The 22,079-nt window shown below is 37.8% G+C and overlaps 1 protein-coding gene across 2 annotated transcripts in view; it reads right to left on the reverse strand.

The window, feature by feature from the left end:
* Positions 1–22,079, reverse strand: part of dscamb (Down syndrome cell adhesion molecule b) — a 142,970-nt gene that overhangs the window by 59,274 nt on the left and 61,617 nt on the right. For both annotated transcript variants that reach the window (XM_026282856.1, XM_026282857.1), the window contains exons 4-6: positions 5,147–5,293; positions 4,605–4,883; positions 3,210–3,485 (exon numbers count right to left, since the gene is read on the reverse strand). In XM_026282856.1, the coding sequence (XP_026138641.1) occupies positions 3,210–3,485; positions 4,605–4,883; positions 5,147–5,293 (702 nt within the window). The remainder of the gene's footprint in view (positions 1–3,209; positions 3,486–4,604; positions 4,884–5,146; positions 5,294–22,079) is intronic.

Below are 22,079 nucleotides of genomic sequence, written 5' to 3' on the forward strand. Positions count from 1 at the left end.
GTGGTCTTGACAAAATGGACATCCACAGATTCGGAATGATCTAAAGAATCCATAGACACCAAGATAATAATTTTCTGATGAATTGTTCAGAAGTTATAAGCAAAAAAGTGAATTTTTGGTATCTCGACACCCATAGGTGGCGCTATTCCCAAATTTGGCATGGACCCCCAGATCATGGTGTAGATGAAGTGTACCAAGTTTGGTTTCGATTGATCAAAGTTTGGCCGAGATACAGCATCTCAACCGATTTTAGGTCAGCCTCAGTAAGTTCACAGCATCATAACTTTTTTTTTCACTAGTGTTCAAAAAATTCTGTTCAGTCATTTCTGTGCGGCTCACTCCAAAGAACATCTGAGCCAAATTTCAGAAGAATTGGACCAATTTTGAAGGAGGAGTAGTGTTTAGACTGAATACTGTACTTTTCAAAATGGCCGCTACTGTAATGGGCGGAGTCTTAATGTAAGGTGTGGAATGGAATCTCCATGAAGAGACAAAATAGATGTACTAAGTTTTATTTTCATAGAATTAGTGATTCAAGAGTTATTAACGTTTGAATGTTGAATTTTTGAACTGGTGGTGGCGCTGTAGAGTTGGTCCTAGAGACCCCAAAGTTGGTCAGATCACTAATAATGGTCATCTCTACAAGTGTGCCAAATTTCATCATTTTCCCATGTTCCCTTCATAGGGCTGCCATAGACTCCCATTGGACGAGAAGAAGAAGAAGAAGAAGAAGAATAATAATAATAATAAAACATACAGATACAATAGGGGCTACAGCCCTCTGGGCTTGGCCCCTAATTAAAGCTGCAAGCAGCCTTTCTGGGGCCAAGCCCTTATTGCTCTTTGGCTTTTAAGGGTTTTTCAAGCAACTTTTTCAGCACTTTTTACAGAACAGATAGATTCAGAATTACAGATAAGGTGAAATCAGAAGGTCTGATGAGAACGAACGCAGAATGAAGTTACAAAAACACACTTATTTTTGATCCCATATTAAGAAACTTTAGTACAGCTCTTACCCATGTAATAAAGGAATTGAAATGACAACTTTATACCCAATTTTAAACTTTTCCCATACAGGTTTCGAACCCACAACCTCACAGGTTCAGTACCAACGCCTTAGCTAAGTGTGCCACATTAGTTGACACACAACTTACACGGCACAGAAGAGAAGTTAAGGTGTGAGAATGATTTCTCTCACAAGCCCGAAGTAGCATTTTAGCCAGATTAGCATGCTACGCTAAAAAATGCTAACATTGTCAAAGTTAACCAGATTGCTCAAGAAACCCATTAGAGTGAATAGAAAAGTGTTAGCATTTTAGCTAATTAGCATGCTAAGCTAATTAGCATAAATCAACAAGCACAGGCACGGTCAACTTTGGAGCCGCATATCTCTGGAACGGGAGTGAATATCAAAAATCTGTTGAGTCATTTCTGTCAGGCCCGGTCTGAAGTTCATCTGATAAAATTTTTAACAAAATTGAACAAGATTTCAGGGAGGAGTAGCGAAAAAACTGTATTTCATTCCATTCAATATGGCGGACAGACGCCATGTTGGAAAATGACAATTGAGACATCCTCAGAATCGGCATAACCAAAGGAATAAAATGACATAAAAATAACAAAAATCGATCAACATTTACAGTAGTTATAAGGGGTTTTGCAAGAATCGTTATATCTCTTGAACACTAGGTGGCGCTGTCTTCCAACTTCCGGGGTACTTCCGGCACATGGTGTTGATGATGCCTATCGATTTTTGTGAAGATTTGTACAGTAGTTCAAAAGTTAGAGCAATTTTTGACAAATTTCAAAATGGCGGACGGGTGGTCCAGGTGGTCTTGACAAAATTGACATCCACAGATTCGAAATGATCTACAGAAACCATAGACATCAAGATCATAATTTTCTGATGAATTGTTCAGAAGTTATAAGCTAAAAAGTGCATTTTTGGTATCTCAACACCCATAGGTGGCGCTGTTCCCAAATTTAGCATGGACCCCCAGATCATGGTGTAGATGAAGTGTACCAAGATTGGTATCGATTGATCAAAGTTTGGCCGAGATACAGCATCTCTACCGATTTGAGGTCAACCTCTGTAAGTTCACAGCATCATAACTTTTTTTTTCACTAGTGTTCAAAAAATTCTGTTCAGTCTATTCTGTGCGGCTCAGTCCAAAGATTATCTGTGCCAAATTTCAGAAGAATTGGACCAATTTTGAAGGAGGAGTAGTGTTTAGACTGATTACTGTACTTTTCAAAATGGCTGCTACTGTAATGGGCGGAGTCTTAATGTAAGATATGGAATGGAATCTACATGAAGAGTCAAAACAGATGTACTAAGTTTTATTTTCATAGAATTAGTGGTTCAAGAGTTATTAACGTTTGAATGTTGAAATTTTGAGCTGGTGGTGGCGCTATAGAGTTTGCCCTAGAGACCCCAAAGTTGGTCAGGTCACTTATAATGACCAGTTCTACAAGTGTGCCAAATTTCATCATTTTCCCTTTTTCCCTTCATAGGGCTACCATAGACTCCCATTGGACGAGAAGAAGAAGAAGAAGAATAATAATAATAATAATAATAATAATAATAAAACGTACAGATACAATAGGGGCTACAGCCCTCTGGGCTTGGCCCCTAATAAAACATACAGATACAATAGGGGCTACAGCCCTCTGGGCTTGGCCCCTAATAATAATAAAACGTACAGATACAATAGGGGCTACAGCCCTCTGGGCTTGGCCCCTAATAAAATGATAGGGTTAGAATGATATGACGGTAACAGCATTTAAATTTTGGGGTGAACTGTTCCTTTAAATGTAATAACAAATTTAATATGTAGTATAAAAGATAATATATTTAGGTACAATAGATGCTAACACTTGCAAACAACAGATATGCTACCAAACCAACCTGTGTTGTTTGACATGAAATGTTATGTCCTCACTTGGCTTAAATTAAATTAAATTAAATTAAATTAAATTAAATTAAATTAAATTAAATTAAATTAAATTAAATTAAATTAAATTAAATTAAATTAAATTAATAGTACGTTTTACAAATAATTACAAAGAAATGGCAAGTACGTTGAATTAAATACAAAGTTCTGAAACAGTATTTCCTTGCAAAACAGCAATCATTTACAGTGTACTTTTGGTGATTTAATACTAACAAATAACACACTTTCTTTTACTTCCTTCCAAGTTGGACTCACCTTCCAAGACGACCTGAACTAGGTCTTGGGTGGACATCTTGCCATTTCGAGCAAAGCACTGATACGCTCCTCCATCGCTCTTGGCCATTCCTTCCATCACCAGGTTCTCGTTGTTGATGCCCGTTATACGTACGTTTATACCCTGATAGATCTTCTCAGCATTCCTGTACCAGCTGATTTCATACTCGTCAGAGCCAGTCACACTGCAGAACAGCGACACTTGGCTACCCACACTGCCTCTCACCTTCCGTGGGCTCACCACTGCTTTCAGAGGCTCTGGGGGAGATGGAAACACACATACATAGACAACAATACACTATCATTCATAATAATTATGCATGAATTTAATGAAATTGACTATATCATCATTTATCCTCCACAATTTGTTGCTAGAAAACATCTTTGTTGACAAACACCATGGTAGTCGATTGTTTTTTGTTTTAAGCAATGGGGATACTTTACAGGTTAAATACGTTTATTTCATAATTGGTTATTTTCCTGTTTATTATTTTGAAGCTGGTTTGAAACAATCTGTATTATGTAAAGTGCTATAATAAATAAATGTGACTTGTCTGACATATTAATTATCCAAACTTTGGATCAGAACTATTATAATTAACTAAAACTGTAAACAAGAAAAAAGAAAAATTATATCAACAGAAACAAAATGTGACCCTGGACCAAAAAGGAATAAGTCATAAGTCACACAGGTATATTTGTAGCAAGAACCAACAATGCAATGTATGGGTCCAAATTATATTTTTAGATTTTTTTCTACGCCAAAAATAAAAAGTAAAGATCATGTTCCATGAAGATAGTTTGTAAATTTCCTTATGTAGATATCAACAATTATTTTTTTTACTAATAATATGTATTGCTCAATTTGTACAAATTTCAAGACAATTTTCTGAATACACTGATTAGTTCTTTACCCTCAGATTTTAGATTTTCAAACTATTGTATCTCAGCCAAATATGTGTATGTGTGTGTGTGTGTGTGTGTGTGGCAAAAGCACATCAAAATGACAAAAACTAAAACAAATGAACTGAAAATAGAAAATACTAAACACTAAGCACTGCTTTGGACTGAACGCAGCAAGTAAAGACTTGTTAGCTAATAGCAGTCCATTCACACTTGTGTGCTGACTAATGATGCTCAACTCACATTTCTTGGCACACAGCAAACACAATTAAAACTTTAATTGCTTATAGGTCTCATTTACATTAATTGTTTTGGTTTTGCAAAACAATAGTGAAAAGATCTGCCAAGACTGAATGTGTCAAAAGGGACTTAGCATGAAAAGTTTCAATACAAACTTCTGAAAAAGCTCGATTGTTCAGATGTTGTAATAGTGTGAATGCTATGATGGTTAAATACTGTCACAAGATATCTTACGTTTAACCACGAGCCGTCCGACCACTTTGGAATTCCCGAAGCTGTTCCACACCTCACACACATAACTGCCTGCATCACTGGGTCGTGTGGCCTCGATGAGAAGGCCCGACACGCTCTGGTGGTACCGACTGTCTGATTCTAAGGGGCTGTTGTCCCTCAGCCAGCGATACCTGGGCGTAGGGTGACCGGACGCTTTACATGGGAGCTCCACCCGATGACCCACCATAACCTCCCTCCGTTCGAACCCATCCAGAATCACCGGAGCAGAGTTCACAGGTTCTAAGAGAGTGCGAGCACATACAGTTTCTTTATCAGCATTGGAATATCCTAATTTGGTGCTCAATTAATGTGAACAGTTATTAAAACCCTATAGAAATACTGTAGAACAGTCTCTTTATTGCTTAATCATTGTGTTTGACTTTTTATATGTTACATTTAAATTTGAAATGCAAAATGTGTAAATGATTCTCATGTGAATTTTTGACCAAATCGCGAAGCGCTGGCATTTATCTGTAGATCTATGAGACACAAAGGCCCCTCACCTGATAAAAGCAGTCGGGCACTGTTGCTCTGTCTGGTCTCCCCTGTGTATCGGTGCCGCGTGGTACAGCGATAAATATTCACCGCGTCCTCTGACTGCACATCCTGAATATACAAGGCCCCCATGGATGTAATAAGATATCTTGGTCCTGAAAAAAAGAACAAAATATTGTGGTTAGAATCGCTAACCCCAATCAAAAGGCATATAACACGTTGTACGATGTTATTTGACTCCATATTCCATCAAAACCAAATGTATGTAAAACCGTTATTGCGTTTATAAGATAAGAGAATCCACACGTGATGTCTCTTTGAAGCCAGCGCTGGCAGACCTGAGGGAGCGGAGTATTGAACTATTGGACGTGACTGTTTTGCAACTGAGCCAATCGCTCAGTCAGTCGCCCAGAGCTTGAAACAGAAAATGCTTTCAACAACTGCAGCCATTCTTACAGTTCACACATACACCGCCGGAGAAACGTTACAATTAGGATTGTTAGTTCTTTTCATTTATTTTCAGGATTATATTGCATACACTAAAAGGACTGCATAAATGGACACAAATTACTGTGATGCTGATGCGTACAAGATGAGAAATGGATCTTGTTGTGCACAGGGGTTGAAAAGAGACAGACAGAAAAGTAGAAATAGAGAATATGCAGCTATAGCAAGCATTGACCTAGTTAGAAATGAGAGTCCAGGATCTGATACCCTAGAGGGGGTTATACTGTAGCTCCTAGTTTACATGCAGTCGTCTGAGACCTGCTACCAGCAGTGCAAATGGAAAACTGGGAAAACACATCTGTGCACTGTTGTTTCGAAAAGGTTCAAATTGGAAAGGGGGGAGAATTCAAGCACAATTCTTACATTGTGGAATTTGAGGATCACGTAATTTCACAGGTATTTCATAGCGTGTTTTGTAAATGTGCCCTTTTTCAGGAAGCAATGATTATGATACGTAGCTATGTTCGAATTAAACTTTTGCGCAAAACTGGAATATCGCATAAAACATATGCGAATGAAGCATCGAACGAGTCAAAGAGGACAAAATCACTTCCTGGTCCACTGTGGCACTAAATATCACAAAGAATATGGGAGAAGCCACAAAATATAATCATTTTCACATATGATATATATTACTTGCACCTCAGAGCGGGCAGACGTAACACAATAAATCATGGCAATGCTTTTGGAGGTGGATGCTGCTGTTTGGGAACGCATTTGTGTAAGACAATTATAGAGAAATACTTTGACGACAGACTTTACTCAGGAATGTAAGAATGACCACAACAATATATGGTTGCTATGAACGAGATCGAGCCGCTGCTAGTCAAGTTATCCCGTCTCATAGCGCAAGGTCACATGACTTTTTCGATGCGCACGGAATAATTAATTTGGTAAATGTGTTTGCATCGTAGTTTATGCACATTTTTTCTTATTGGATAAAAAGTTTATCCTACTCAAATGTGCACATATGTTTTTTTATTGTATTGTATTTTACTCTTTTATTGTATTGTACTCATTTTTTTAATGTACTGTATGTCCACGTTTCCATCTAGCATTTTTATGCAATATACCAAAATGCGCATAAAAATAGGTGGATGGAAATGCATCTTGTGAGAGCTTTCAAATAAACATTTTGATCTGAATAGAATAGAATACAATAGAATATTTGACTGGTAGAATTCTGGTAGAATTCCCAAACCGCACATTTACACAAGCACACATTTTTTGACACCACCACACACTGTTTGGATATATTAAAGATAGAATGCCATAGAATGTAAAAATTACTTTTATATGGTGTTTGAACACAGTTTTGTTGCCCCAGTGTGTAAAAACAACCAGCTATAATGGTAAAATACTATATAATTCCAAAAAATCATAAACAGTCTCTCCACACTAGCAGTTCCAGGTTTCTCACTACTATGACGACATAGTCTGTGAAAGTCCCGCCCATTTGTGACACTCTCTGCCCTATTATCATATACACAGCCCTGAGTGAGAAGTTGCGGATGCACCAATGAACATAGGAGTCTCCAATATAGCCACACTACTGGTATGCTTGTAAGATCCTTTATTTAATATAATCTTTGTTTATTTATTTATTTTTTCTTTTTATTTCAGAAATTAATGCATTTTGTGTACAATTATTAGGCCACACAATTTGCCAAACAAAATTACCTAAATATAAATTCATGATCATCTCAGCTGACCAACTAACGACATATTAAACTCCAATGTCATCTGCCGATGCTCCACGTGGGTGACAGAAGGCTGGACAACATGTTCCCAGCTAATCAATGTTAAATCCGGGATCCAGACTGCCTGTTCTCAGGGGATGAGAGCACTAATCAGGGATGATTAAGGTCAGAGTTCCTGGTTAACCTGGACTTGGATTTCTCAACCCACTCATCACACCCTCCTACCGCATGGCGGACGCAAGACCATACTGAGACATGGAGTTTGAATACAAGTTCCAGGACATCATTTAATGGCAAAATGGGTAAATCTCACAAAGCTTATCAAGAACATGTCCATCTTTCATTTGCAAAATCAACAGCAAGAAAAAAAATTATATTTCACATCAAGAAATTGTTTAAATAGACAGTGTTTATGCAGTTAAACACATATTTATATTATCCATATTTTCATTCTTTTTCTCTTTACTCTTTTTCCAGCACCCTTCTCTGATTGTTAACATGATTAATTAATTTGCAGTGCAGTCCCAGTAGTGTACCACGACACAACACATTAACCTTTTCCACTTCACAACCATCTCCAAAATTGTTGAAAATTACATTGAAAAATACCGAAGATGTTTTGGTTGTTTGAATGAACTTGATGCTCATGAAGTTGAAAAGACTGAATTTTGGTCCCTCAGTATCAACCATCACATCTGTGATCAATGCATCTGTTTCATGACTCTGCTGTTTGGGTTGTGTTTATGGTCTTGTGTCATTCATGCAAACAGACAGTCTCTCATATTTCCTCCATAAATTATTGAATTTGGTTGCAAACCATGAAAAAAAAAAAAAAAAAAAAGACCGGCAGTCACATAAATGATTCATCTATATTTCAAAAGGATAAATACATTGTGCATGATGTGCCATATGAAATAATCATGCATCTGGAGTGAGGCTGATACTGCATTCACTGTGCATGATTTACTGTGGATGCTGGGTTAGATAACATGAAAATAAATTTGCTTTCTTAATGTAATGCAAAAGGATCTCCTTGATATTTCTGCTGCAATATCAGAATACCCCCCCCCCCACACACACACAAAATATGACAATTAATTAAATACTCATAGCAGTGCATATCTAGACCCATGCAAGTCATTGCCAGAAGAACTTGTGCTCCCACAATGCAACTGTTCCAACTCAGCAAGGTGCCTGGGTTGAGAAAACAGTGTACGTCTCCTTCAAAGACTGACAATATGAATTCAGAGGCCTGTTGTCTCTGGACTAACAACAGGAGATTTCTGTTGCATGCTGGGAGAGTAGAAAGAAAGCGGGAGCATTGAAATTCATTTCAAATCCAGTGGATTACTACACACTTCTGTGGGCTATTACTTCAAAAGCACACATGCCTAGCAAGCCACTAAAAGCACTACGTTTCAACATAAAGGTAATAATTAATTGTAATTTATCCTAAAGAATTGAGATCCTGGTTGTAAAACAGTACACAGTACAGACAGGAGAAGGTATTAACTTATTTATAGCAATTCGATAAAAACGATGTATTCGGTAGCACAGCTCTCATGGTAATTTCATTGATATTAATAGGGGAAATGTGCAAGCCGAAGAGGAGAGCAAGAGCAATCATGACCCAGATACATTGCTTGCTCAACTAGAGCAATTAACACATTTATATCAAATGAGTTCAATTAGTGAACCAGGTCCTCTCGAATGCGTTAAGAGACAGGAGGATATTCTGCTGTTCTAAGCATTGGCCTATAGCGCAAGATAGCATCTGCTAAAAGAAAACCTGGTATCTGCTATACCCCACAAATAACCAGTGCTGACCAGATTCTTGCATTTATGCAACATTTATACATTTTTTGAGACAATATCATGTTTAATTAAATTAACTGAGGCCAACTGAATCCAAATTTTAAAAAAGAAAAAGAAAAGAAAAACGGGATCACAGTGTAATTTATTATTATTATTATTATTATTATTATTATTATTATTATTATTATTATTATTATTATTATTAATTTATTTTTTAACTTCTGGTTCTGACACTGAATCTTAAAAAAAAAAAAATCCAGGACTGTTTTGTTACTCATCAGTTTGTAAAGATGTGGAAATGCTGTTTTTAAATTGTAAGTCATGATATAATTTAGGTGAAGAAATTATAAAAACTGGTAGGTTATGACTTTTAATATATGCCAAAGAACAGTAGATCTGCAGAAATCATTTGTACTCCAGAAAATGTTTGGATTGGTCAATAAATGCTTGTGTTTTCAGACACAACATATTTGAAGAGTTTGAGAATATTGACATGTCAGCAGATAACATACATGAGGACTAATCAGACCTGCCGTAAGACTTGATATCATACGCACAGTCCCCGGATTTTAATAGGGTCTGTTCTCAGTGATTACTCTCGTACAATTCGATCAGAACCAGATAAGTATCAGCATCTGAGAACAATCTCTGGACGGGAAATTAACACTGATGTAATAAGTTCCATTCGTCATTATTAGAGAGACACACTGACAGCTAATGTCATCATAACCCCCATAAAGCTCACAAGCACATATCAAAACGAGTCGCTAAAAGAGCATGTGTGGCTCTTTGTCCTATCCCAACACCATATGCAGAAACAACTAAATATAAACGCTGTGGCTCCACTGCACAAGCTTCCCGATTTGGGGTGTCTTTCCCAAAAATATCATTAGCCAGCTATGTTACACAGTGTCTACTTACATGTACACTGAGAGCAAATAGTCCATCTTGTTGGCAGAAGCTATTAACACTAACTCTGCCCACCAAAGTTTGATTGGGTTAGTCAACACTATAAAATACGATTGTCTTACAAACGCTCCAGCGGTGTAGGTTTTGGATATTGGTGTGCAGTTTTCCACCAGTTTTATTACCAATCCTCGACTCATCCCGAGATCTCCAGAACATCCGAGGCTACGCACTCAATGTTTTTTTTACAAACATTGATGGACTTTACATCGCGACTCCCCTCCCCTATCTGGGACAGTCTGGTCACCTTCCTTTGTTTCTCACCCCTAAGTATTCACCCCTCATTAACCATGTAAAGCCATCAGTGAGGACCATCAAATTGTGGCCAACTAGAGCAGACTCTTTACTTCAGGACATATTTCAATACACAGACTGGAGTATGTTTGCTTTTCAGGCTGCCTGTGGCTCTCACACGGACATTGATATCTATATATCTATACCTCCTCTGTACTGGATTACATCAACACCACCATTGACAGTGTTACAACATATCATAAAGTACCCTAATCAGAAGCCATGGATGAACAAGCCCACAATTTTACCTTCAGATTAGATGACACTCAAGCCTACAGCAAATCCAGGGCTAATCTGAGGAGGGGCATCAAAAAGGCCAAGTTCTGCTACAGGTTAAAAGTAGAGGAACACTTTTCCAACTCTGACCCCAGACGCATGTGGCAGGGCATCAACGCACACAAGGCTGCTGGCCTGGATGGCATTCCTGGACGTGTGCTTAGGGCATGTGCAGAGCAGCTTGCAGGGGTCTTCAAAGACTTTTCCAACCTGTCTCTCACCCGAGCAACTATGCCAACATGCTTTAAGTCCACATCTATTGTGCCAGTGCCGAAACACTCCTCCCCAATGTGCATGAATGACTACCTCCCCGTGGCACTCACACCTATTGTTATGAAGTATGAGCATGAGCAACCGGTTCTAGCAGACTTCAAGAACTGCCTCTCACCCACACTGGACCCACACCAATTTGCCTACCGTAACAATAGGAGCACAGAGGATGCAGTATCAGACTTGGTCACACACCTTGACAATAAAAACACATATGTACAGATACTGTTTGTTGACTTCAGCTCAGCATTTAACACTGACATTCCCTCCAAGCTGACCACAAAACTTAGAGACCTGGACATTACTGGATTATGGACTTTCTGACCAACAGACCTCAGTATGTTAGGTCAGACCACACCTGGTCCACCACCATCACATTCAACACTGGTGTACCACAGGGCCGTGTGCTGAGCACATTCCTCTACTCCCTCTACACCCATGACTGAAAGCCTGTGCATGGATCCAAATACATCATCAAGTTTGCAGATGACACCACGTTGATTGGCCTCATCAGAGACATCGATGAGACTGCCTACAGGGAGGAGGTTCAGTACCTGGCCGCATGGTATGCTGACAACAACCTACTCCTTAATACCAGTAAGACAAAGGAGCTCATTGTGGACTTCAGGAAGTAGAAAGGAAGAACGCATGACCCCATCCATATTAATGGGATGGTTGTTGAAAGTGTCTCCAGCTTTAAGTTCCTGGGAACCACCATCTCAGAGGACCTGTCTTGGATCACAAACACCTCTAGTCTGGTAAAGAAGCTCACCAGCACCTCTTCAGCTGTATCACATTCTGGTATGGGAACTGCTCAGTTGCTGACCAGAAGGCACTACAGAGGGTGGTAAAAAAAAAAAAAAAAACGCCCAAAGCATCACAGGTACAACACATCCTGCTACATAGGAATCCAGAGGAAATGCTGTCTACAGTGAGCTTGCAGCATTCTTAAGAACTCCTCTCACCATGACCATAGACTGTTTAACCTTCTGCCCTCTGGGAGGTGTTCAGGAGTCTCCGTAAAAGGACCAGCAGAGTCAGGAACAGCCTTTTCTCTACAGGTGTCTCCTTACTAAATTCTGCCACACCCCCCCCCCCCCCCCCCCCCAACACACACACTCTCCTCACCCCTCCTCATCACTACATCTGGTTTACAAAAAAAAAAAAAAAGAATACTGAATGATCCATTTGCACACTGGAATATTTTTCTATGCACATTTTTAATGTCCATTGCACTTGTGTAAATTACGTTCATATGTTCATAGTTTCTGCAGATATAAGACATAGTATGTGTATAGTATGTTCATAGTACACCTGTCTGTATATCCTGCTGATAGTATTTAAAAATCTGTAAATTATGTCCATAGTATTGTCTTATCTGTATATTTTTACATTTGTAACATATTGTAAACACTGTATATCCTGTTCTTACTGCTTATTGCACTTCTGATTAGATGCTAACTGCATTTCGTTGCCTTGTACTTCACATGTGCAATGACAATAAAATTTAATCTAATCTAGAATCTAATCTAATCTGATCTAAATAGCAGAAAATCCTGCTATTTTAGTGAAGTTTAAATAGAATCTATAGCTATTTGCACTTAGCAAAATAGTGCAAATGTCCTCTGTCACTATATTAACAAGTAGCGTTTTCTGAAATTAAAGATTAGTTGCAAACTTGCATCAAACTGTGATGCATGTAAAGTACATGACAAATACATACTGGTTGTTATCATGATTTAAAACATGAATTTCTTTCTATTTCTAATAATCTGACATTATTTGTGATCTTGAATTGGTAGTTGAAGTTAATATTCCACCGACGTCATTACAGTTCTATATTTTTGAATCTTTGTTGAAATTGTTGCAAGAAATTTTCCATTTTCTTGCAAATCATTTGTGATTTCATGAAAAAAACAACAACAACAATCACTGAAATATAGTTTGTAATCTAATCTACTATTTGCCGCATCACATAAGTTTTATAAGTAAACGCAACATTTCTTGGGGGAATGCAAAAGTTCTAAAAGCATTGAAATTTAATTTTCACCCCATTTTTTTCCACATCTGTAGTCATAACAGTCATAACTAGCTTGTTAATTTGTCCAAATATGCATCATACTACAGTGGTAAAGAAGTGAGTAATGACATTGTACAGGAATTACACCCCAGTCCAACACAGCAACAATGGCTTGATTTTTAGGGAGGAACTGTTTATTCAACCAATGAATGGCAGATGTGGATTATTTTCGACACCTGTTTGAAAACAGAAATTTGTTTGAAATTTGCACTTTCCGTTTGTTTGCTGAAAATAGTCCAAAAACTACCCACTTTACCCTTACATGTACATTTACATCATTTAGCAGACGCTTTTATCCAAAGCGACTTACAAATGAGAACAATAGAAGCAATCAGACCAACAAGAGAACAACAACAGTATACAAGTGCCGTGACCAGTAGTTAGTTTAGCACAGAACATGTAGCCAGTTTTTTTTATTTCCAAGAATATGATAGACAAGAAAAAGAAAAGGTAAGTGCTAGTATTAGTTGGTTAAGTGCTGGCGAAAAAGATGAGGCTTTAGATGTTTTTTTGAAAATGAAATGAAATTTAAATGAAAAAGCTGTTCGAATTGAGATCGGGAGGTCATTCCACCAGCTGGGCAAAGTCTGGGAAAAGGTCAGCGAGAGTGATTTTGAACCTCTTTGGGATGGCCCCACAAGGCGTCGTGTACTTGCAGGATGCAAACTTCTGGAGGGCACATTAGATTGAACTAGATAGTTTAGTTATGTTGGTGCCATCCCAGTGGTCATCTTATAGGCAAGCAACAGTACCTTGAATTTGATGCGAGCGGCTACTGGTAGCCAGTGTAACCTGATGAAGAGAGGAGTAACGTGAACTTTCATTGAAGAAAACTCTCACTGCTACATTCTGGATCAGTTGCAGAGGCTTGATAGTACATGCAGGAAGGCCCTCCAGAAGAGCATTACAATAGTCCAGTTCGGCGAGAACAAGAGCTTGGACAAGAAGTTGGGTGACTTGCTCTGACAGGAAGGGTCTAATCTTCCTAATGTTGTATAAGGCAAATCTGCAGGACCGGGTCGTTGTAGCAATATGGTCTGTGAAGCTTAACTGATGATCCATCACAACTTCTAGGTTTCTGGCTGTCCTGGAAGGAGTTATAGTTCTTGTGAAATGATGAGTTAGCTGGAACCACCAGCAGTTCTGTCTTAGTAAGATTGAGCTGAAGGTGATGGTCATTCATCCAGCTAGAAATGTCACTCAGACAGGCTGCAATGCCGGCAACTACCGTCAGGTCATCTGGTTGGAATGAGAAGTAGAGTAGAGGAAAATCCATGCTTCTGAATGACAGATCCTAATGATGTCATGTAGATGGAAAAGAGAAGTGGTCCAAGTACTGAGCCTTGAGGAACCCCAGTAGTAAGTTGTTGTGACTTAGAAACTTCACCCCTCCAAGACACCCTGAAGGATCTATCTGAGAGGTAGGACTTAAACCATAGGAGTGCAGTTCCAGAGCCATCTTTCTGAGGGTGGACAGCAGAATCTGTTGATTAACTTTGTCAAAAGCAGCAGACAGATCCAGTAAGATGAGTACTGAGGATCTTGAAGCTACTCTTGCCAGTCGCGGGGCTTCAGTAACCGAGAGCAGGGCAGTCTTAGTTGAGTGGCCGCTTCTGAAGCCAGATTGGTTGCTGTTCAGGAGGTTGTTCTGTACAAGAAACACAGAGAGCTGGTTGAACACAACTCACTCAAGTGTCTTTGAAATGAATGGAAGAAGGGATACCGGTCTGTAGTTTTCTAGAAGTGCTGGATTTAGAGATGGTTTCTTAAGAAGTGGGCTTACCCGACCCTGCTTGAATGCTGAGGGAAATGTTCCAGAGAGAAGAGATGTGTTGATAATGTTAATAAGTGAAGAAAATAAAAGGCATCATTGCAAGAACAAGCGAACTGAGGGTATGAGTTGGTGTATGTCGAGAGAAAGTGTAAGCAAATGACACACATGGCTTCATTATACTGGAGCTTGTTAAACCCTACAGTACCTGCAGCCTGAGGGCATGTCCATCTCCCTGGCCAGCTGTCTGTCTGACAAGAACTCGGCTATTTCCAGATCTGATGTAAACCCGCTACTTGACTGATGCGATCACTTGCCCAAGAGCTTTATCTCCCTCTTATAACTTTACCACTCAGACCCCTCTTCCTTCAATGTGAACACTAACTAAAACACTAAGGTTTATTGCAGGGTTGGCCAGCTACATAGGAGGTGTGCATCATCTGGAAAGTTTTCTGTTCTGTTTTAAATTATATATAAAGGGATTATAATAAATCAAAAAAATAGTTGATTCATATAAAAAAAAATATTGATGATGACATCACAAGCAGCACAAATCTGGCAGCACGAATCTATCTTTTCCACTCGAATCATCTCAACTGCACAAAACCTTTCCGAATTACTCATACATTTGAAAATATATAACGTCATCCTACAGTGTAGTCATGATTCAATATCTAAATGTCTGCAATACATCATGAAATTAAACATCTGTAATGAACAATTTTCAGCAGTTGCTCACAACATTTAGGAGGATTCTGTACATATTCCACTCTTTTTACAATGTTTAGCAGATGTTTTGCTCTAAAAGTAGGGTTGCTCTGGAAATACATTATGATACATTTCAGATGAAACAGAGTCTCTGCATTGCAACATCAAATTCAGATCTTTTGCAAGTTGCTTGCAGATGCTTTTGCATTTCCTCACAATTGATGTGTGTTTGGCTACGTTCACACTGCAGGGCTCAATGCTCAATTCCGATTTTTTTTTTAATTTTTTTTTTTTTTGCAAGGCCGTTCACATTTCCAATTAAATGCGACCTTTTGTGATCTCCTGTGTGAACGTGAAATGACCCAGAAGTGACCCGCATGCGCAGAAGAGTACTCAACAGTGAACGACGTCACTCGTTGTTTGCGGAAGTAGCTAACGTTAAACATGGATGTCAACAACAGTGTAGTCAACAGCGGAGCTCTTTTTGCAATATTAATGTTATTTTCCCAACGGAGCCAGCACAATTACAATCTTCTCATTTTAAGAAGAAAATTTAAAAGAAGGAGGAGAGCAAGGTTTTTGGCCATGGCGTTTTCTGGAGCAGTGTTAGCAACGTCGGTACAGAGAAACGTGTGGGTGCGGAGTCGCAGCCAGGAGTGGTGGGATACTGATGTGAGTGGCTCTTCTCGTTCCCGCCAACTTCAATGCAGAATTACGACGTTTGTAGCATATCAATGACATATGGGTCGGATACATGTGGCCTGGCCGTTCATGAAAAGATCAGATACAGGTCGCATAGGGGCGAAAAATTGGGTCGTTTCAGCCTGCAGTGTGAACGTAGCCTTTCTCTATTTGCCAGGTATGCTGACACTTTGAAATTATTTTAATGTTACTTTCTTATTCTAGGTTTGCATTTCATGCTGATCAGTTGTGTAACCAAATTTTGATGCATTTACTGTAATTGATGTATTCTTATTGTTGATTGATCAAATTACTTCTTTTTTATTGTTGTTTGATGATGCCTGGCAAGTATAAACGCTAATTTTGAGCCTGTAAAAATTTACTTAATTTTTAATTGAAGAGGTTAGAGGGCATTTTTGAGAGAATTAGACTATTTCTGCAGTCTTACTCTATTGTAGCCTTCAGCTATACAATAGCTCCTTTACAACCATTTCCATATCCCTCCATTCCAGATCATTAGTCCTCCTCTTCTTCTCAACATATGATAATTACCGTGGGCAGAAATATCTTTGATGGAGCCTCAGAATTTCATAAGAGCTCATACGGTTTTGGAGCAACAATAAATGAGAGAAAGGAATAAAAAAAAAAAAATTCAGATTTCTGTGTCATGGCATATAGTTGTGGAGTGATATTAAAATATGTGATGTGTGACATTAACCAAAGGTCACTTACAGAATCATACAACAGCTGGAGGAATGAATTTCCCTCTGGGACTTAACATGTTAGAGCCTTGTCCAAATACCCACACTTGCGGTCTTTGCACTTGACTACCGTACTTCATTACCTACAGTATATGACGTATTTTCTGTATTTGGCCCAAGTGTTCAAGTGAGGATGAAGACCACAAATGTGTTTCAAACTTTTCATTACCTGATGGGACACACTTATAATATTGTAAAAATGCTAGTGTTTACATAGCTGTGTATATTTTAATTTTAAATACTTTGCATTTTAAAATCAGCTTCTAAATGTCTGTTCTGTAGTCCCTACAACATGACAATTTCAATTTGTGGTGCTTCTAATTAAGTGAAAAAAGCAGTTCCAAATGTTTTACAAAATAAATGGACTAATCTATGCAGCAATAAAACGTGTAGCACTTTGTTTTACTACCAAATTGTATGTAATATCTAATTATTATTGATATTTAACTTACATGGGAAAGGTTTCCGTGACCTCTCACAATCTTGGCAAAAAGTCTCACGATTTATTTGCATGATGCATGATGGGATACACTAAGCCTTAAATACTGCTCCGCAAACCATCTTTTAAAATAGTACTGTCAGGAATTATTAAAGACGTGCAGTGATGAATTAGCAATGAAAAGGTGTGGACAGTTATATTTGCACCTGACAATTTTAGGAGTTTCCCTGTGAGATGCAAAATTTATGGGTGGCGAGTATTCAAATGATTCGCGCAACGCATTTTACTAATGTTTGCGCTCGTCAAATTACAAATGACTACTATTGTGTTATGCCCCAAAAACATGTCTTAAACTATTTTGCACTTGAAATGGCTTTAATTATTGTTGCTAGGAGGAGGAAATAAAAGACGACTTGGAACCCTCAACTAGAAGTCCTGCAATACCAGATCAATCAAAACCTTCATTTTTTCGCATGCAGTTCTTTTCAACATTTTTTAATGACTAAACTGCACTGTGTTTAGTATTTTGCGTTGATCCATATGTAAATTAGATGTTCTGTCTGTTATTTAATTTGCACATTGTTAGTAGATCACCCACAGAAATTTCTCCACCCATCTGTGGTGTTTTGGAATTAATTTGTCTAATTTGTCCTGTTCAGTAAAACTGGCTCCATAAAACCTGATCGAAATTAATTAATTTTACTTTGCAGTACAAAATAATAGTATTACATATTAACCATCTTCGTTTTGAGTAAATCGCTCTCGTTTTGCCAGTGCAATCGTGGTTTCTCGTTAAGATTTATTAAAGTAAATAGTGTAAATCACATTGCTAATGTCATAGAATAGCATAGTTTAATAATAGCGGGGCACATTGTAATGCAATGTTACAACGTTCCCTATCTGCACAACTGGAATTTAAAACTGATTAGTGTCTCTAAAATCTTAAATCTACTTTAGCCAAAAATGTAATTTTACTACAGTAAAATTACTACAATACATGTTCATCGATATCTTCAAATTATTTTTCAATTTTGGTTCACTTTTTTTCTCTATACAGTTTTTATATGGCAACTAGGAAATACCATAATTTTTTATGCTGGAAATTATTGGGAAAAAAACCTTGTGTGTTACAACTAACCCTGCAATAGTTTGTGCCCCACTCACCTCTACTAAGCCTCATAGTGTGGACTTTAAATTTCAGTTTAAAGGGGGGGTGAAATGCTCGTTTTCACTCAATATCATGTTAATCTTGAGTACCTATAGAGTAGTACTGCATCCTTCATAACTCCAAAAAGTATTTAGTTTTATTATATTCATAAGAGAAAGATAGTCTGTACCGATTTTTCCCGGAAAAACACGAGCGCCTGGAGGCGTGACGTGTGGGCGGAGCTAAAGAATCACGAGCGCCAGTAGGCTTTTGCATTGAGAGCGTTTGAAAGCTGTGACAGCTGTGAAGGCTGAAACTGAACGAGAGCAGCAGCAGCAACGACTCGCTCCGAGCGGGGCTCGAACCCGGGTCTCCGATGGGAGGCGGACGCACTAACAAGGAGGCAGAGATATTTTAAGCAGTTTTACTCACCGCCTGTGGTTCTAATACACAATCGTGACCCTTTTTCGTTGGGATTGCATCATCCTTAAGAAATAAACGATACGCAAATCCGTCGTCAAACTGGGCTTTGTTTGTAAAACAAGCATTTTAGAAATGCAGGGAACAAACACAAACACTTGCACAACTCCGTTGATGCTCTGTAAAAATAAACTCCATCCACTGGTCCCTTAATGCTGTTTTTTCTTTGGTAATCTGTGCAGGGTTGTCTTGCCCTGGCAACCAAAAACACACTTCTTTTGTGACATTTCGCGACGCTCTCGCTCTGATCAGTGAAGTCTGTTGTGCTCTCAGTGCTGTGCTATACGGGAGCGCGCACTCTTCCGGCAGAAATGCCTCAGGACCCATATAAGGAAATTCCGCTCCATCTAAAGTCACGCAGAGCCATACTCGAAAAAAAACTTTCCGAAACTTGTGACAAACCGGAAGGAGTATTTTTGGAACAGAAATACTCCTTCAAACGTACAACTTAATTTTTTTCACTTTGTCCATGTTTATCATGGGAATCCAACTCTTTAACAGTGTAAAAAACTCAGTATGCATGAAATAGCATTTCACCCCCCCTTTAAGCAAAAACTTGCAAATGGCTGGTAATATCCTGCAGACAACTTTCTAATATTGAAGCATCCAAATGAAGCAATATGTTGACGGATTTGCACAATTGTATCCATATAATGTCTTTGCCAGCACTTAGAGTTGGCCAAGAGTTAATGAAAGCTGCTAGTGGTCCAGACTCTGTACAAGCCACGTGGTCACACAATGCCTAATTTCAACCTCAATTTCCTCTCAAATGAATGGAGGCCCACCCCCATGTTCGCTGCTTGCCTTTTAATTGGCCTGCGTTAGATTCGCACCATTAAACCACCACTGTTAATACACAGCTCCCATTGGTCTTTTTCTTCTTCCATTTGCTTTGGCAGAACCCCAAACCTTTTTATCGCTCATATCCACATAGCATTCGCAATGAATATTAAACACTTCGGGCCTGTGATTCATAATACAGTGACATTTCCTTCTTCATGACTCAAACGTATGAAGTCAAAAGTGTTATAGTTGTTTGATGTTTTCAGTTCCATTAAATAAAATGGCATGCAGCGATATTTAAAATAAGCAATCAGCTACACGTGAAACTGCAATATGCACAATAGCTGACTATTGTTGTTGCATAGCAACTTTCTGTTATGGCAGGCAATTTTTTATGCCAAAAGTTTAAATGATTGCATTATAATTAATATTCAATATTAAAAAACAACACCAACAAAAAGTTGTAATAAAAATGTGTTTAATATTTTGATTATGCAAGAAGCATGTTTTAAAATAAATGAGGCACTCAAGGTTATGCAATACTACAGTATTAAATGCATTGCTTAAATCCAGGAAAAGTTTGATTTTAAAGTATTTAACAGCAATTTCTTGAATTATTTCATAATTATATTATTAAAGTAAATCAATCATTTTAATAATTTTGTTCAAGGTCCAAGCTCCAATTTAATAACTAAATAATTGTTCAGCAGTGTTATTTTAGTATATATACAGTATATATATATATATATATATATATATATATATATGTGTGTGTGTGTGTGTGTGTGTGTGTGTGTGTGTGTGTCTGTGTGTGTGTGTCTGTGTGTTTGTGGGTATTCATTTTCATTTTATGTAAAATTTTAGTAATTTTGTTGTGATTTTGTCATTTATTGAAGTATTTGCATTAATGTCTTATTCTTAATTTTTGTACATCAATTTAAACTATATATATATATATATATATATATATATATATATATATATATATATATATATATATACATATTTTTTTTTTTTTACATTTTTTATTTTTTTTATTTTTATGGTGTTAGCTCTAGTTTTGGTACTGTATAACTATAATAACCTTTTTAAATAGAAAGCAATAATTTTGTGAAATCTTATTTTGAATGATGGATTAAGAGAAAAAAATGTTAAGGAAAAGATTCACATGCTAAGATTGAGAAACGCATCTGAGTGAGTAATAATTAGTCACCACTCCTCACTATTCCGAACAGCACAAGCACTGAAATTGACGAATATCAGCTGCAGCGGTACGAGGCCTTTGAAATACTTCACATAAAATTCACAATGCCCCTCGCTCCCCCAGAGCATGTTGTTCAAGATGAAAGACTCTGAAACTGTCCGCAGCCCCTCTTCCCGCATGAAACAGAGACAATACTCCAACCATTCCCCACTGCATATGTTTATTCTCTTCTTTCATCTGTCAGTCTCTCTAAACTCAAACACACACAGCATATCTGCAGCCAGTATCATGTTTTATTGAGGCACTGTATTATTGGCAGTGTGGACTTCCTTTGCAATGTAGCTTGTTAGTGCTTAATTACAGCCAGCAGGATCAATTATATGCAATCTGCGTTCATTTTTATGTGATTACCTCACCAAATCAGAATCAAGCTGACGTGAGAGTGCACAGATGAAATCCGTCTATCTCTATATACTTGGACTCCATCTTGCAAGCTGCACTAACGTTTCTTCATTTGGCTAGAGATACAGTTCACTTGATCCAGGTCTCATCAACATCCCACTGTTAAAGTGTGTAATTTAATACTTTCTTGTTAAATGTGCAGAGACAGTGCTAGTAAACCATTTCTAGGTTGTCTTCCTGAAAACTGTCAACATTATAAGGGGGAGGAGAGGGATTTCTCATGGTAAAAACAAAAGAGAGAAATCATGGGGCTCAGTGGTAGAGCATTGAGTTAGCAGCACAAAAGTTTGTGGGTTTAATTCCCAGGGAATACACATACTAGATGTGAAACAAAATAAAAATAAAATGACAAAAGCCCATAACAAAATTATAAAAAAGTTGCTATTATTATTATTATTATTATTATTATTATTATTATTATTAAGCGCAATTTGAGCTAAAGGAACTAAATCTATGCTACCATTATTGCACTGGATTTTACTGGTTATTTGAGATATATTATTGTTACATAATTCTGAAGAAGAGTTTCTGAAATATACATCTTTCCTTATTGAAGAAGACAAGAGTTGTACTATGTTGAATTTTCAACATTAAAGC

The sequence above is a fragment of the Carassius auratus genome, chromosome 15, assembly GCF_003368295.1.
Source record: "Carassius auratus strain Wakin chromosome 15, ASM336829v1, whole genome shotgun sequence".
Taxonomy (NCBI): domain Eukaryota; kingdom Metazoa; phylum Chordata; class Actinopteri; order Cypriniformes; family Cyprinidae; genus Carassius; species Carassius auratus.